General features: G+C 54.9%; 1 protein-coding gene across 9 annotated transcripts in view; it reads left to right on the top strand.

The window, feature by feature from the left end:
* Positions 1-14869, top strand: part of LOC117652403 (dystrophin) — a 149052-nt gene that overhangs the window by 109128 nt on the left and 25055 nt on the right. For all 9 annotated transcript variants that reach the window (XM_034397282.1, XM_034397281.1, XM_034397283.1 and 6 more), the window contains 2 exons: positions 11246-11418; positions 14712-14856. In XM_034397282.1, the coding sequence (XP_034253173.1) occupies positions 11246-11418; positions 14712-14856 (318 nt within the window). The remainder of the gene's footprint in view (positions 1-11245; positions 11419-14711; positions 14857-14869) is intronic.

Genomic DNA, 14869 nt, shown 5'->3' with positions numbered 1-14869 from the left:
CAGCCAGGCCATTTGTCGCGAAACGTTTATTGAGCGGTTGCAGTGTCGACGTGCCTGCAATAGTTTTTTATCGGCTGTGGACCCCCCTGAGGCTTCCGGGTAGACCCCAGGCTCACGGCGTGCAACTCCCCGTGGGGCCGCGCTGCCTTTCTCGCAGCCATAAAGAAGGCCTTTCCCGGATAAACCCACGAGCTAATATTTCAGCGCAACAATCCACGCTTCTCAAAATGAGGCGTGGATTTATCCAACTGCCTTCATCACTTACTGTCATCTTGGAGCTGTATTAATTGCTGTTAGTATTAAATGTAAGCCAGCCGTGAGTCCAGTTGGAATTTTTTATTTTAAGCTTGCAGCTTTGCCAACAAAGTTAAATTATTCTCATAAACGATGATATGAGAGAAGGCATGGTGAGATCAGTCCCGTGCTCTTGCTGTGCTGTTTTCTTTTTGAGCTGTTTGTAAAGACGCGGACCCTGCAGTTGGCAGTACTGTTCCTTGCTTTGAACTGATCTTGGCAACTTAAATTGGCTAGTATCGGGTGGTCTTTGTCGATCATGAGACGTCATTTTTGCCCTGTTGTGACTAGGCAGTAAGTTTCCTGACTGTATGGCGCCGCGCTGTCGATTCGTAGCAGGCTGAGACACCAAAGTTGGCGGAAACAATCAGCATGGAGTCTGGACCTGTGCTGTTCCTGAGTGATTATTGCTCCATGATCGGTCAATTCTACTCGGCCTGCAGCCACTCATCACTCAGGAACATTTCGGGAAAATGCTGATAGAGAAGGGAGGGGCTCGTGTTGGTACCTAAATTGCTGTGCGCGCAAAACTGTTGAAAACGAAGCTATTTAAATTGTTAAGTGTTTAAATTTTGGGGAATCTGGGGCGCCCTACTTGAGCGACGCTTACGCCACCTCATTCGTCGATCCTCTGCGTCTCCCCCATTGTGCTCCGCCTTTCGCCTCCCCCAGAGCCCGGCTCTTGTGTCCCGAGCTCAAAGGCAAAAGAGATGCGAGCTCCCGTAGCACGCTGCGCGGGTCGCAGTCACGCTGGACTGCCCGAAACGCCGAAAACCGGACAAGCGCTGACAGGAACTTTGTTCTCATTGCAAGCCAAACTTTTTCTTTCTGGTTTATTAACTAACTGATTATGTTTGCCATTTAGTCTTAAATTAGAAATAGCCTTCAATTTAACCACTTATTATGCGACTTTTGCGTCGCCGTCTTGTTGCCTCATGCACAAAGTTCCCACTCCCAATACTTGGTACCAGGACAGATGTTGGTCCGTCTTTCTGCCTCCATGCACCCTAACAGATCTTTTGCAAGAGAGGCTGGCTTGTTGATTTCCGCCATTCTGACCGAAACTCTGCGGCACCCCTTCGGGCGCCCAGGGACGACCAGTGAGACGAGGGTGCCGAGCGGAAATTGAAATGACCTGGGAAGTCGAACCACGGCACAGCGACGGCAGCGCAGCCTCACACATGCTTCGCTGCGTGTGTTTACCAGACATAACGAATAAAAGAAACCTTAGTGTACCATGACTTCTTGAGTTGAACAAGATCTCGGCAATGTTATTTGGGATCAGGGGTGGCTTTGCAAGTTAGGCAAGCCCATCCCTCGGCAGTGCGTGGCGGTTGGCCTATCGCTAGCGCTTGCCGGCCTGATGGATTCGCGGTGCTGGTGGGAGTGACAGCCAGTCTGGCAGGCAGTCTGGCAGGCAGTGCGCCCCTCAGCCCCTGCATGCCCAATCTCCATCGTGTGGCGCTTACATCCTTGAGCACTTGACCCGGTGTGCCCTCTCCCTCCAACCCTCTGCCCGACTCTCCGCCCTCCCTGCCCGTCCCCTCAAGGCGCTTTCCTCGTAAAAGTGATGCAAAAGTGATGGTGAAGTGATGCATCATGCTGAAACTTGCCTACCTGGCCGACTGGACTTTTACCCCCCTCCTTACACGTCTCACCGGTTTCAGTTTTTATGTTTATTTCCATCGTATGTCATGTTGTATGTAATCCTTAACCAATTGGTAGAGTTTTTACTTTCCTTATCAACCTCGTTGGTTTTGAAGTATAGTCTATGAATGGAGGATGAATGTCGCATTTACTGTTTCTCAATTTACAGCGCATTTTTGCCAGGAGCCCCGGGGCACGCATTTTGGCCTGGGGCGTCGAGTCTGCGAGGCCAGCAGGGCTGCGACGCGGCTCCCCTATCCCATTTCATACAAAGCGCAAAGCCCCTTTGGCGCGCGGACCGATTTCCTGTCTTGTCACTTCCGCCGCCAGTTTTTTTCTACCTAGATTGCTCTGCTGCGTTTACCAGCCATCCCCCTCTCCCTCTGCTTCGTGTTTTACTGTTCTCACCCCCACCCCTTTACACTAATTTTTGAACAACGTTCTCCCCCCGAATGGATTTTACTTCAAGTACAAACTCGTCCTATCGCGTGTCTTGCTTTATCATGTGTTTTTAAACAATCTAGCCAAGTTATGCCAAGTGTACATCAAAATCACTGCTCTGAATGGAAAAGTGATAGTTTGGCAAGTTCAATGGATTGCTCTGCGCAGTGAACGCTGTCCTTCCATTCCATATGCGGCACCGCTCCTTCCTGATCGTGCTATCAGATCGCGGAAGGTCGTGGTTTGCCTCCGTGTGTGCGCGCATACGTGTATCCAGCTGTGATGATCTGTGCATTGTCCATAGCGTGAGAATCAATAGGCGGACCATAAAGCATAATACTATCAGCAAGCTCAGGAGCTGTGTTCATGACAAATCCGTACAAAATGCTTGCTGTGTTTTGAAGGTTTATCGTACATGGTGACGGTAAGAAACCTGTCCACTGGTTTAATGTTTCCTTGCTCGTAGTCTAAAAATAAGTAGAATGGACACATTGCGTCTGTTCTTTCAAATTAAATTTAGCAGTGAATTTGAGGAAGACTGCAGCTCCTCTCGCGCACGAAGACTCTCGAGGCCCGGAGTGGGTCCTGCTGAAAAGGAGGGGGAGGGGAAAAGCAGGGAAAGTGGAAATCAATGGCACTTGACGGTTAGCCAAGCCCGATGCAAATTAGGGGAGCCGTCGTTACGGAAATAGCGAATGGTCGTGGAACAGACCGGCTGCAGGCGGGCCGCAGGCTGCATGCTGCGAGGGCCCCTCTCGGCACGATCCAAGAGGTTTCCCCTAACTCTCCTCGGACCGTCATGGTCCTGAATTAAGAAGGACATTCCGTTTCCTCTGAACTGAACATTTTCTTTGCCTTCAGTGACGTGACGCGGCTATTTTAAATACCATATGAATGTTGATCATAACATTGTTTTCGTGATCCGAGATCATGCTAATATGATCTCAAATTTATAAAAAAAAGTCTAATGCCAATTTTTTTTAAAAACAATCATGTTGACTTCTTATTGTCACTTCAACCGGGAAGTTATGCGACGCTTGACCTTTTTCTCAGTCGTGTTTTTTGGCGCGTATTCGACTGCAGGTCGCAATGCCCGGCGGTGCCGCGGTCCGACCGCGCTGGAATTGAGTTATGCGACTGCGTCAGATCGACCGCCACACCGCACCGCGCCGCAACGCGTCACGTCACGCTGGCTTCAGGTGCCACGTGCACCAATACCTTTCCCTGCGCGTTGTTTTGTATTAAAAAACCGCAAGGTTCAAGTACAACTTCTTGCACAGTGCTTATGAACAAGAAAGTACTTGTAACCAGAGGAGAGGATCAACTAAGAGGATTAAATTAGCAAATCGGGGCTTGACGTGTCGGCTGGCCTGCCTTGCCCTGGCACATGCAGCCACGCCAAGCTCTGGAATTGTTGTTTGGGCTGGACCAGTACACGCGACAGGGCTGGCTGGCCAGGTGCAGCGTGATTTCTCCTGGGAAGTCGTGTTAGCTTTTCACGCACAAACACACAGGCGCGCGTACCCCTCCGTCACACACACACAGCAGTACCCCTTGTATAAATGTAAGTAGTGATAGACGTGTGCGTGCTCCACTCTCTTCTATCCATTTCGTCTGCACAGACCACTTTAAAAAATTTCGAACGTGGAGAGAGAAAAGGTTTGACGCAAAAAAAAACCATGTCATTTTTCGAGCGGTAAGGAACTGGTGTTGGGATGCGGCCCTGCGTCCAGCAGGTGTTGTGAAAAGCGCGGCATCACATATTTGGAAAACGGGAAGACAAACAGCAAGTGTGCCCCACTCAGAAACGGCCGACCGAAGCACTACGCGTCGTGCTCGTAAATTTGATGCTATCGCTCAGTTTACTCACTTTGTCAGGTGGCCCGTAGCGCAGCCAAGCGCCCTGCTGCTCTGGCTGCACCGGTTTCGGTCACTTTTTGGCGGTTGGAAATAAGAACGCGTTCGGGAGCGCGTCCGTTTCCTCATCGCGGACGGGAAATGCTTTCCCCTTCTCGCAGTGCTCTGGCCACTGTCCGCGGTCCCCCACACGGGGTATTGGTTTTTGTTCGGACTGTTTTATGGTTTGATTATACGGACGGCCTTTCGCGCCCTTTTCGCACTGCGCGCCTCCACCCCGTAACTTTTTTTTTCATCTCCCTTTTTTTTTAAGTAGATTTTTCTCATAACTCTTTGTTTTTATAAATTGCATGGCCACCGTCCGCGTTTCGCTAGTCTCTCAAGGGTGCGTATCTTATTGGTGTACATTCGTCGGCACCGATTGACCGGCCGATATTTGTTTCGCTCATGACTGCCCGGAGTGGTCTAGAGGCTGAGTCTCGAGGTCCGGTTTGAGGCGGCCAGGCTGTTTCGTTTCGGCGTGCGCTGAAATATACGCGGTAATCTGCTAGTGCAAATGGAGGCAAACCCTGCAAACATGGTTTGTTGACTGCGTTGTTGGGGTTGTTGCGGCGTGGCGCTGGCCGAGGGGTTGGCCGAGGGGTTGGCCGCCGCGGCCTGGAGGGGACCAAGCCAGGCGGAGCTTGGCGGAGCGGTTTAGGGCGCTGCCACTAATCTCTGCGGCTAGCGTCGCTAGCGAGTGTAGCCGGCTGGTCCCGCCCGGCGTCCCCTTGCAGGGGGGACCGTGGTTGCTCCGAAACCACCGACGAGGAAAAACATGATTTGGCGCTCGCTCTGCGTCGCTCCGCGTCTTGTGCGGAAACGCTTCGCCGATAGTGGTTGTTTTATGGGGCGGCTCGTCATGCTGGCCGACTGACCGCGCTGACTTGGCTGACCGCTGCCATCCGTCTGCGCTTCTTGCGCCCTTAGCCTGCGGCGGCCGTTGCTCGCCACGACACAATGCTGTGCTGCGCCGGCAGTATTCTCGGCGTCTTCCGGAAACGGACGCAAAGACGAGGTGGGCCTTCGGTGATGAAATGGCCTCATACGCAGTAAAATATCTCCCAGCTTATTTGTTTGAACAAATTTCTTAACACATTCTAAATACAAGTATTGTTCCTAACCCTCTCGGCGTCGGATCTAAATTCGGCGTAGTTGCCTCAAAGAAATGACGACCCGTGTCAAATTTTTGAACCGAGTACCTCATTTTGAGCATCGTCACATGCGACACCGCCGACACCTGCTAGGTTGGGCCTCAAGTGGCGCTGGGTCGCGCCCCGCAGGCCGCAGGCTGTGTATTTCTGCATTATTGGTCGGGGTGGCGTCTTCATCAAGAAACCCCCGAAGCCAAATATGATAGGCTGGGGAGGGCGAGACGGCGGGGTGGGGCGTGGGTGGCTGGAGTGATTTCCTCCAAGTCGCTGCGGCCTGGGAGCAACGCAGCATCGCCCCGGCCCCGTGAATGCGGGATATGGTAATGTGTGACGTGTATTGTAATGTGGCGTGCGTTGGTGTGTACCGTCGTAGTATGGCTTGAAGTTGGATCTCAGCTTCCCCCCTGCGGACAGCCGCATTCGGCTGCTTCTGAGTGTCTGTCCCGGACCTTCCGCCAACCAAAAGTAAACGCCGCAGTCTGAACCAGGCTGAGCGCGCTGTTCCGTTTTACAGCGTCGGAGTGTGGCGTGCGAGTGCACCCTCAGGTGTGGTCCGGAAGGTCTTTAGCCCCAGTGGTGCGTCCGGAACGAGGTGGGTAATGAGGCCCCCCCGCCCGTTTTTCTCGCTATGTGCGCGAGCCCCGCCACTCTCCATCCTCACTCCCCACTCCCTCGCTCCTGGCCCCCTCCCTCTCCAATCCTCCCGGACCGGCGGGGGTGCAGTCTTTTGATGGGACAATCAAATTTAAAAGGGGAAATTGAATTGGCGAAGCGGCGTAGCTGTTGGTAGCGGCGGTGGTGCGGGGAGGGGCCTGGGAAATGAGACCCTACTTGCAGTGGATGCGCCAACGAGCCGTCGATGGCGCCCTTCGCGCTCCGACTTTGCTGTGTCCAAGCGACACCCCGCTGGCAGCGCGGTCGACAAAGCCTTCTGCAGAATGTTGCACTGTCGTGGGGATGGGTTTGTTTCCGAACTGCTTGCAAGATGCAATTTCGATTATTTTAGTCCTCCCAGATTTCATTACATCGCCGGAGAAATCAAAGCTTTTGGACTGTGGCAGGGGAGGGTGGGAGTTGAAATCTGACGGGAGGGGGTGGGGAGTTGACAGAGGGAAGTGTTATTCTCGAAGTAGAGAGGCAGAGGGTCGACCCGAAAACAATAACAGCACAGAAAGGTTAGGTCCGTTGCTTTCTTTTCTGTTCAGCATGGTTTTTCATCTTGTATGTTGGTGGTGTGGTGAAGATGCCCCTCATCTCCTCGGCCAGCCGCAACACAGCGAAAGACAAAAACACGACAAAGAAAGTGCAGTCGACCGCGCGTTGTGCTCGTGACGGGCCGCGTTCCTGGGGATTCCGCACGGCGTCACAGAGTCGCCCCGCTGCTGTCTCTGCCTTTGCCTGCCACCCGCGCCCCAAGTTTCTAGACAGCGGCCCGACACGGCTCGGCCCTCGGCTCCGTCTGCTCCGTCTGCCTGCTTTGCCCCGGCAGGCGCAGAGGCGCGGCAGACAGCTGACAGACGGTGGTGCCGCCGGCCGGCTGACGTGCTGCCGCAAGCGGCTTCATCCAATACCGCCTGTTTGCCGACGGCCTGGGTTGGTTTAAATACCCTCTACCCACACCCACAGGGCAAGTGACTCTCTCTTTCCCTCCCAGTGGCTGCGTGCGGGGCGTCGCCGTGGCGGGTAGTATAAATCTCTATAGCCGGGCTAATGAAATGTGTTCCCCCCTCTCTCGCTCTCTCTCTCTCTCTCTCTCTCTCTCTCACTCTCTCACTCTCTCACTCTCTCTCTCTCTCTCTCTCTCTCTCTCCTCCAGTTGCCTTGCCCCGCCGTCGTCGCTCTGCGGCGCGCGCTATGTCATTAAATTTTTCTCCCGTTGCATTCATTTGTTTTGCGTCGCTCATTTACTTAAGACAGTCTCACCTGGCTAAACCGTTTAAGGCCGCGCAAGGGGATCAGGGTGCGTGGTGGGCGTGGCGGGCACGGCGGCGTGCGGTCGGGGCGGACGAGGGGTGGAAAAAGGGGTGGTCCGGCAGCATGAGGGTTGGTGTCTGCGCTGCAGGTGTGGGGGTGGGTGGGTTGCTCACTGGAGTGCCATTGGGGCTGTGATGATGATCCACCCTTGCCCCTGCATGCCTCTCTGTGTGACCTGCGGCCTCCGTGGCCGCTGCGGTGGTGCTCGACTGTCGGTCGACTATGACGGAAGCGCCGTCCGACCGCGACCCCCACCCCGTCGCTCCGCGATCGGGCGTCGCCAACTTTAGCCCCCAAGACACGCTGAATTTTTCACGTTAGGAAGCTCGGTCTGGAGCCGAGAATCGCCCTTTCTGTAAAAGCGGAATGGGCATTGGAATCGCTATGGTGTTGACTGGAATTTCGTGTGTTGGCGTGGGTGCGTAGTAGGCCAGCAGACCGGTGGAGGCGGTCAAAATCCCACACGTGTTTTGAGCTCCAGAGTCGCTTAGTAGGACTCGAACCGAGCATGTAATCCTACCGAACGAGGAAGCCCTGGTTGGGGTCACAAGTTCAGTTTGAGTCCCATTTAGTCTGGAAAACGCATCAACGCATCTAACGTTTTGATCGCCGGTGCCGGTGGTGCGTGTAGAAGGATTTCGTCTGGATGAGCCGTACGGCTTTACCGCGGTGCCCTTCTTTGGCAATTACGCGGCATCCATGTTGCAGCGCCTCATTGCCCGTGCCCTGGAAGTTTGATGCCCCCCTCCCCTTCCCTCGGAGACACCCTCGCAGGCCGTACACCTGCTGATGAATGGCGTCAAAGGCTTGTGCGTCGGGAAGGACGGCCAAGGCGGGGGCACGCACCGCACGCGCGCCCGGTCCCCAACAGGATGGCGGCACGGGGCCCCACGGCGCCGTCCGGGCAAGAAATAACAGTAAAGTAGCCTCCGGTTTGGCGCCCCCCTTCCCCGAGCCGCCTCCTTCTGGTCTTTGGCTGTGGAGTGGGCCCACTGGACTAGAGCGGCCGATCGCTGAAAGACAGACCGAGGGGGCGAGAGAGAGAGAGAGAGAGAGAGAGAGAGAGAGAGAGAGACAGACAGACAGACGTGTGAGGGGAGGGCTGTGTTCGAGTGCCGCTAATAATGGTCCTGGCCGTGCGTTGGTGACCCACTTGTCGTGTGGTGGCTCGGATGCGATGATTCGATCTGCGGAACCACAGGGCACGCCCCAAAATATCTTGTTTGTTTCGGCTTCATCATGGAATGAATTTTTCTTCTAGTCATCAGTTGCATTAGTGTGGACTCTAAAGTTTTCAGTTAGGCAATAAGCTCTAGTATTCAACTGTCGCCGAGAAAAACTCCGCCGGACGGCATTTGATATTTGTCTTCAGTTTTCCTGCGTGCGTGTCGATGATTATTCGCCAACAAGAAGAGACTGCTTGCAGGGCGCACCGCACACTCTAAATGTTGTGCAGATGAGATTCTCCATATTGTGGTGAAAATATTCCATATTATGGTGGTGCAGCTGACTTCATAACATACCATTGAGAATTCACTGTCCCCAAACTGTCCCTCGAATTTCGTTGGTATTATGGAGAAAATCTCCACCATAATATGTTGGTGCAGCCTTTCACCGTAAGACATTTACAGTGCACGCACGCACCTTACCCCCCATTGGTCGGGTACGCACTACTTGGGCCGATACGTCGCCTGCCGAGCCGCCGGGACCAATTTTCCAGTGGCTGCGTCACTGACGCACTGACGCGCCCGGCGCTCGGCCTAAGGCTCGGCCTGAGGCTCGGCGTCACAGTGAGCCTTCACGGTGGCGGGGAGGCAGAGAGTCGTGCGGAGGCTCGGAGGGGATGGCCATAGTGCTCACTGGTACGACTGAGCCCCAACGGGTCCTCGGCGTTGACTCGCACCACCGCAGCGAGTGAAACATTAAAAGTGCACCTAACCTATGAACTCATTCTGCGCGGAACTTGACGTTTTGTAGCTGTAAGAATTTTAGCAAAAAAACGACGGAAAATGGAGGCTCTTCCCCAGCTGGTTTTTTCCCCTGTGTAGGGCAGCAGGTTGACGGTGTGACGGAAGGGGGTGGTTAGGTTAGTTTCTCATGAGGGGAAATTAGCAGTTAAGAGCAGCCCGCGGCTCCGTGCTGCGCCGTGCTGCCAGCACGACATCGACCGCATCGAGGAGCCCCTAAATTGCCACTCGAAGCAGTCGAGTCATTATCGAGTCATGGCGGGGGATGGGGTTCGTGTCTCGACACGGCCTGGTCCAGGTACCCTTCTACCCTCTAATCTGGCCAATAACATAGTTTGAAAGAACTTCAAGTGTGCGTTTGCTGAAGACAGTGATGGTGGGTTCGGAATTGTCGCTGTAAATGTTGCAATTTCGGAAAATGTTACTCCACGATGAATAACACCTCATTTATTTAATCAATGTCCACCGCAATGCCATTATTTCGGTCTCCGCGTCCACCTGTCTGAAGAAGACTGACTAATTTCGGACTAGCGCCACTCTCTCTCTCTCTACTCTTTCTTCCCCTCTCCTGCCGTGTGCGGATGCAAATGTGCCGCGGGTCCTGCTGCGTCAAGTGTGCTACTTTCATTACGGGATTTTTTTTTGGTTGGCGAGGGACGAGTTATTCCCCACTGTTTGCGCGCGGAACGGTCCACCCGCACACCCACCCCGGCCAGGCCGCTGGGTACACTGCCAAAAGCCACGCCTCGGCGTCACATTCTCCATTGGAGTGCCTCTTTTAGTTTTGTTACGGTGATATCTATGTCGCTTACACGTGAGAATGAAACTGAGAATGAAAACCCATTGGGGAAGGTATATTTTATCACCCGAATTTGGGCGAGGAGGGATCAGCTACGTGTATAGCTACGTGTAGCTACATATTATCATCACTCAAATTTGCGCGAGGAAAGCTTTCTCATCCAAATTTGGGTATTAAAGAATTCCTCACCCAAAATTTTTAGTCCTGATCATGACTCTTCCATTCTCGATGCTCCTGATTCACCTCGAATCCACGCGAGGTGTCCGTCTTGAATTGCCCGGGCCCTTATTTTCGTCCTGCCTCTGCCGGCCGCCCCGTTCACTCTGTTCTTAGTGGATACGAATAGGCGATAAAGTGATTGGTTTAGGGCACAGCGCCTCGCTCTGCTGGCCTGGCTTGCCTGCCTTACCCCAGGCCCGTCCGAATTGGTCCGAACCCACTCGGCTGACCCATTTCCGTCCTTGTTTCTCGCCTCTCGGACGTTCGGACTCGGTCGCTTCCTGCCGGATAACTTTGCCCAAGTTTCCTGCCCTACGGTTGGCGCTGTCTCATCTCGGAGACGTCCTTTGCGGGTGTCGGTTCTGCAGACTGAAGAGTGATGTCTCTGTCGCACTCATGGGGCGTCCCGCAGTGGAGAGAGGGGAGTGACGAGACGACCTTCCGAAACCACTCGGCTGGCGGCCGATGGGTCTGTGTGGCGGCGCTACCACGACCTGTGAAGCGCGAGGTGGGGTCTGCTTCTGTTCTGCACTGAATTCCCGCAGACTCTTTGCACTGAGAAAACCTTACAAACTATTTTGGGCCTTACAAAGAAAAGCAGTTTTTTTTAATTAAAAAAGTATTTTGAGCATACATAAGTTTACAAAGAAAAGACTTCGGAATTTACGAACTATTTCTTCGTATAACCAAGTAAATTAGTTTTTTATATGTGTGCTCAAAATACTTCGTAAGGTTTTAAGCGTGTGATTTTTTGTTCATTTTGACTCCATCCATGCGCATCCATGATGGGATAGAAAGCACCTTATTTGTGCGGGTTGTGCCGTTTGCCTGACGTCCTTCCCCTTCTGTTGCAGGACCTGCAGTCCGAGATCGAGGGCCACCAGGACGTGTTCGCGTCGCTCAACGGCCGGGGCCGCCAGCTGTTGGGAAGCCTGGCGTCGCAGGACGACGCCTTGATGCTGCAGCGCCGCCTGGACGAGATGAACACGCGCTGGGGCCACCTCAAGAGCAAGAGCATGGCCATCAGGTACGCCGTGGCCTCGCCGTGGCCCTCCCACAATGGCAAACACCGACTGCTCGCTTGAAAACTTTCATTCTAACGCTTTAAGAAAGACTACAATATCGTTCACTGAAAAACCAAACCAAACCAAAGACAGCACCACTAGGTCAGATGGGTGCCATTTTGGCTGTTAGTGTGGTCCAGACAACGTTTGGTGTTGCCCTTCCATGCAATGACCACTCCAAATGTGGTCTTGACCACATCAACTGATGCAGTGAAAATAGCACCTATTTGACTGCATCAGTTCGTACAGTCTAGACCACGTTTGGTTTTTCAGTGTACAATATGCTAAAAAATTTGCCGAATACATTCCTGTAACATGGTGAAAATTACCCGTGAATGTGGTTCAAATTATCCGAAATTTTATGGCACGATCGACGGCACTTGTTACAAAGTTTTCGTTGTTTTTGGTGTTGAGTGAGAACGTCAGTAGACGTCTTTCTCATGGCGGTCTACAATCCTCGCAAGGAATGGGCGTGTGTGAAACACGATGGTGACCAGTGGCTTTGGCCGGCACCTTGCCGTGCCGCCGTGCGCATGGGGGCTGCTCTAGGGGCCCACGCTGCCGGCTGGTTCCGAAGAACAGTGCTTTCGTCGCCGCGTCTCTCTCGCCCTTGCGGGGCGTCCCTCAGTGGTGCGAGAGAGAAGAGAGAGAGAGAGAGAGAGAGAGAGAGAGAGAGAGAGAGAGAGAGAGAGAGAGAGAGACGACGCAGCGCTGTGGTTCCTCTGGCAGTGGGCTCCACGGCCCGTTACACCGTGGGCCGGCCATTATGCGGGGGCACGGCCGGGCACGGCCGGGCACGGCACTGCACGGCACTGCAAGGCACTCAGTGCGGGTGCTAGTCACACACGGACAGAGTCGCCGGCTGCCTGGAGCACTGAGGCCGGAGAGGCCGGCGGGAAGGGCTCGGAGGAGGAAGGCGACGACGAGGGAGGAGGACGAGGACGACGACGGGGAGGAGGAGGACGACGTCGAGGGAGAAGGAGGACGACGACGACGAGGGAGGAGGACGACGACAACGAGGGAGAAGGAGGACGACGACGACGAGGGAGGAGGAGGACGACGACGGCGAGGGAGGAGGATGACGACGAGGGAGAAGGAGGACGACGACGACGAGGGAGGAGGAGGATGACGACGACGACGGGGAGAAGGAGGAGGACGACGACGAGGGAGAAGGAGGAGGACGACGACGAGGGAGAAGGAGGAGGACGACGACGAGGGAGAAGGAGGAGGACGACGACGAGGGAGAAGGAGGAGGACGACGACGAGGGAGGAGGAGGACGACGACGACGACGGCGAGGGAGGAGGATGACGACAGGAGGACGACGACGACAAGGGAGAAGGAGGACGACGACGAAGGAGAAGGAGGACGACGGCGACGAGGGAGAAGAAGGACGACGACGACGAGGGAGAAGGAGGACGACGACGACGAGGGAGAAGGAGGACGACGACGAGGGAGAAGGAGGACGACGACGACGAGGGAGAAGGAGGACGACGAGGGAGAAGGAGGACGACGACGAGGGAGAAGGAGGACGACGATGAGGGAGAAGGAGGAGGAAAGGGGACGGGGGGACGGGTCGCAAGGGGTGCTGCCGTGCATTGCCGGGATGTCGCACTCCGCGCCGCGTTCCGCGTAGGCCGCGTAGTCACACCGTGTGGTGCTGGCTGGCTGGGCTGGCTGGCCCCGTGTTTGCACACACGGCCAATCTCGCCAATCGGCCAGACTCGGTGCGAGAAGCAGCGCCCAGCAGCGCCAAGCGAAACAGAGAAGCAAACCTGTCCCGCTGTTCTGCCGCTCGCCCCGCCGGATAGGCTGCATGGCAGCAACGCGGGCCGAGCCGGTTGCAGACGAGCTTCGGGGCGTGCTGTCAAGTTCTCCCTCCGGCCGATCTCGTCTCACCTTCTTTCCCACCGTTCCCTCGATGAAACTCAGACCCTCAACTCCGCAGCGACGAGGTCCAAAAACAGTTCACCCAATTTCGTCTATTTATTCATTTTATTTCTCTGTTTTTTCTTCGGCCGCTCCGAGTAAGTTTGTCGGGGCACTGCTCCCTTTATCCTGGCCGTCTGGGCGGTGCAGCCGATAATTATTGGCCCGCCTGCACTATCCGTTGTCGGGCGTCGTGGAAAACAGCGATTACGTCGGGAAAGTGAAAACAACTTGTGTGTGAACGGGGCGCCCCGGCCCCAGGTGGTGCTCCGGCAGAGGGGGTTGGCGCGCCGCTACATCGGCCGGCCGGCCGGCCAGGGGGTCAAGAGCCCGCAGCAACCGGAGGGAGAGAGGGAGGGAGGGAAGGTGATAAGGGAAACAGAGGTACACCGGCAAAAGCGACCACAAAAACTAATGAACAAAACAAGCAAAAAACAAACAACGTTTTATAGGTCATTAATTTGTGGAACGTGAAGATGCGTGCGTGTGTAGGGAGAGGTTGGGTGGGTTGCAGTAGTCGTAATTTAATTGTTCAAATCAGCAATTATCTAGTTCATAGCTAAACTTGTGAATTTAAATATAAATTTGGAATAGACAACGTCGTGGGACCATTCGAAAATTTAAGTTTGTGCGCTTGTGACCCGGAGTGGCCTGCACCCTCGTCCAAGTTTGGTGGTGTAGTGTCGGCGGTACACCAGTTAATCCCGACTGTGGGAGGAACGCCTGGCGCGGAGTCGCTGCCCTCGAAGCAGAACGACCAGCCCGCGGGCTGCCTCCCAACAGTGCGTCGCTCTGTCTCTCTCGCACTCGTGCGGCGTCCCGTGAGGGTGCGAGAGAGACGGAGCGAGTGGCGTCGTCAGTCCTAACGGCCGGTCCGGCTCGCCCGCATATCATATGGCTAACACAATTAGCTGCCGTCCTCCTCGCCACATGATTCGTCCGCGCTGTCGCCGCGCCGGCCGCACAGTGGGCCAGAAGACCGGTGGAGGCGGCCAAAACTCTAGACGCGTTTTGAGCTCCAGAGTCGCTAAACAGGACTCGAACCGAACGTGTGAGCCCATCAATGGATTCCTCGTTCGGAGAGCAATCCATTGGTGGGGTCACACGGTCGTTTCGAGTCCCATATAGCGACACTAGAGCTCGAAACGCGTCTTGAGTTTTGGCCGCCTCCGCCGGTCTTCTGGCCCACTGTGCGCCCCGGCCGCGCGCATGTTTACACAGCGCCGTCTTTTTTGGCGGCTCGCCCTGCTCCCGTCCCTTTTGTCCCTGCGTGTGTCTTGCATCACTAAATTAAACTCTCTTTTTATTTTTCCTCTCTTGCCGCCAAAGGAACCGGCTGGAGAGCAACGCGGAGCACTGGAGCGCGCTGCTGCTGTCGCTGCGCGAGCTCATCGAGTGGGTCATCCGCAAAGACACGGAGCTGACGGGCCTGGAGCCGCTGGCCGGCGACCTGGCCACCCTACGCAAGCAGCAGGTGAGTTTCAGCT

Source organism: Thrips palmi, unplaced genomic scaffold (genome assembly GCF_012932325.1).
Source record: "Thrips palmi isolate BJ-2018 unplaced genomic scaffold, TpBJ-2018v1 HiC_scaffold_7, whole genome shotgun sequence".
NCBI lineage: Eukaryota > Metazoa > Arthropoda > Insecta > Thysanoptera > Thripidae > Thrips > Thrips palmi.
This window is presented reverse-complemented; position numbering and strand designations above follow the sequence as displayed.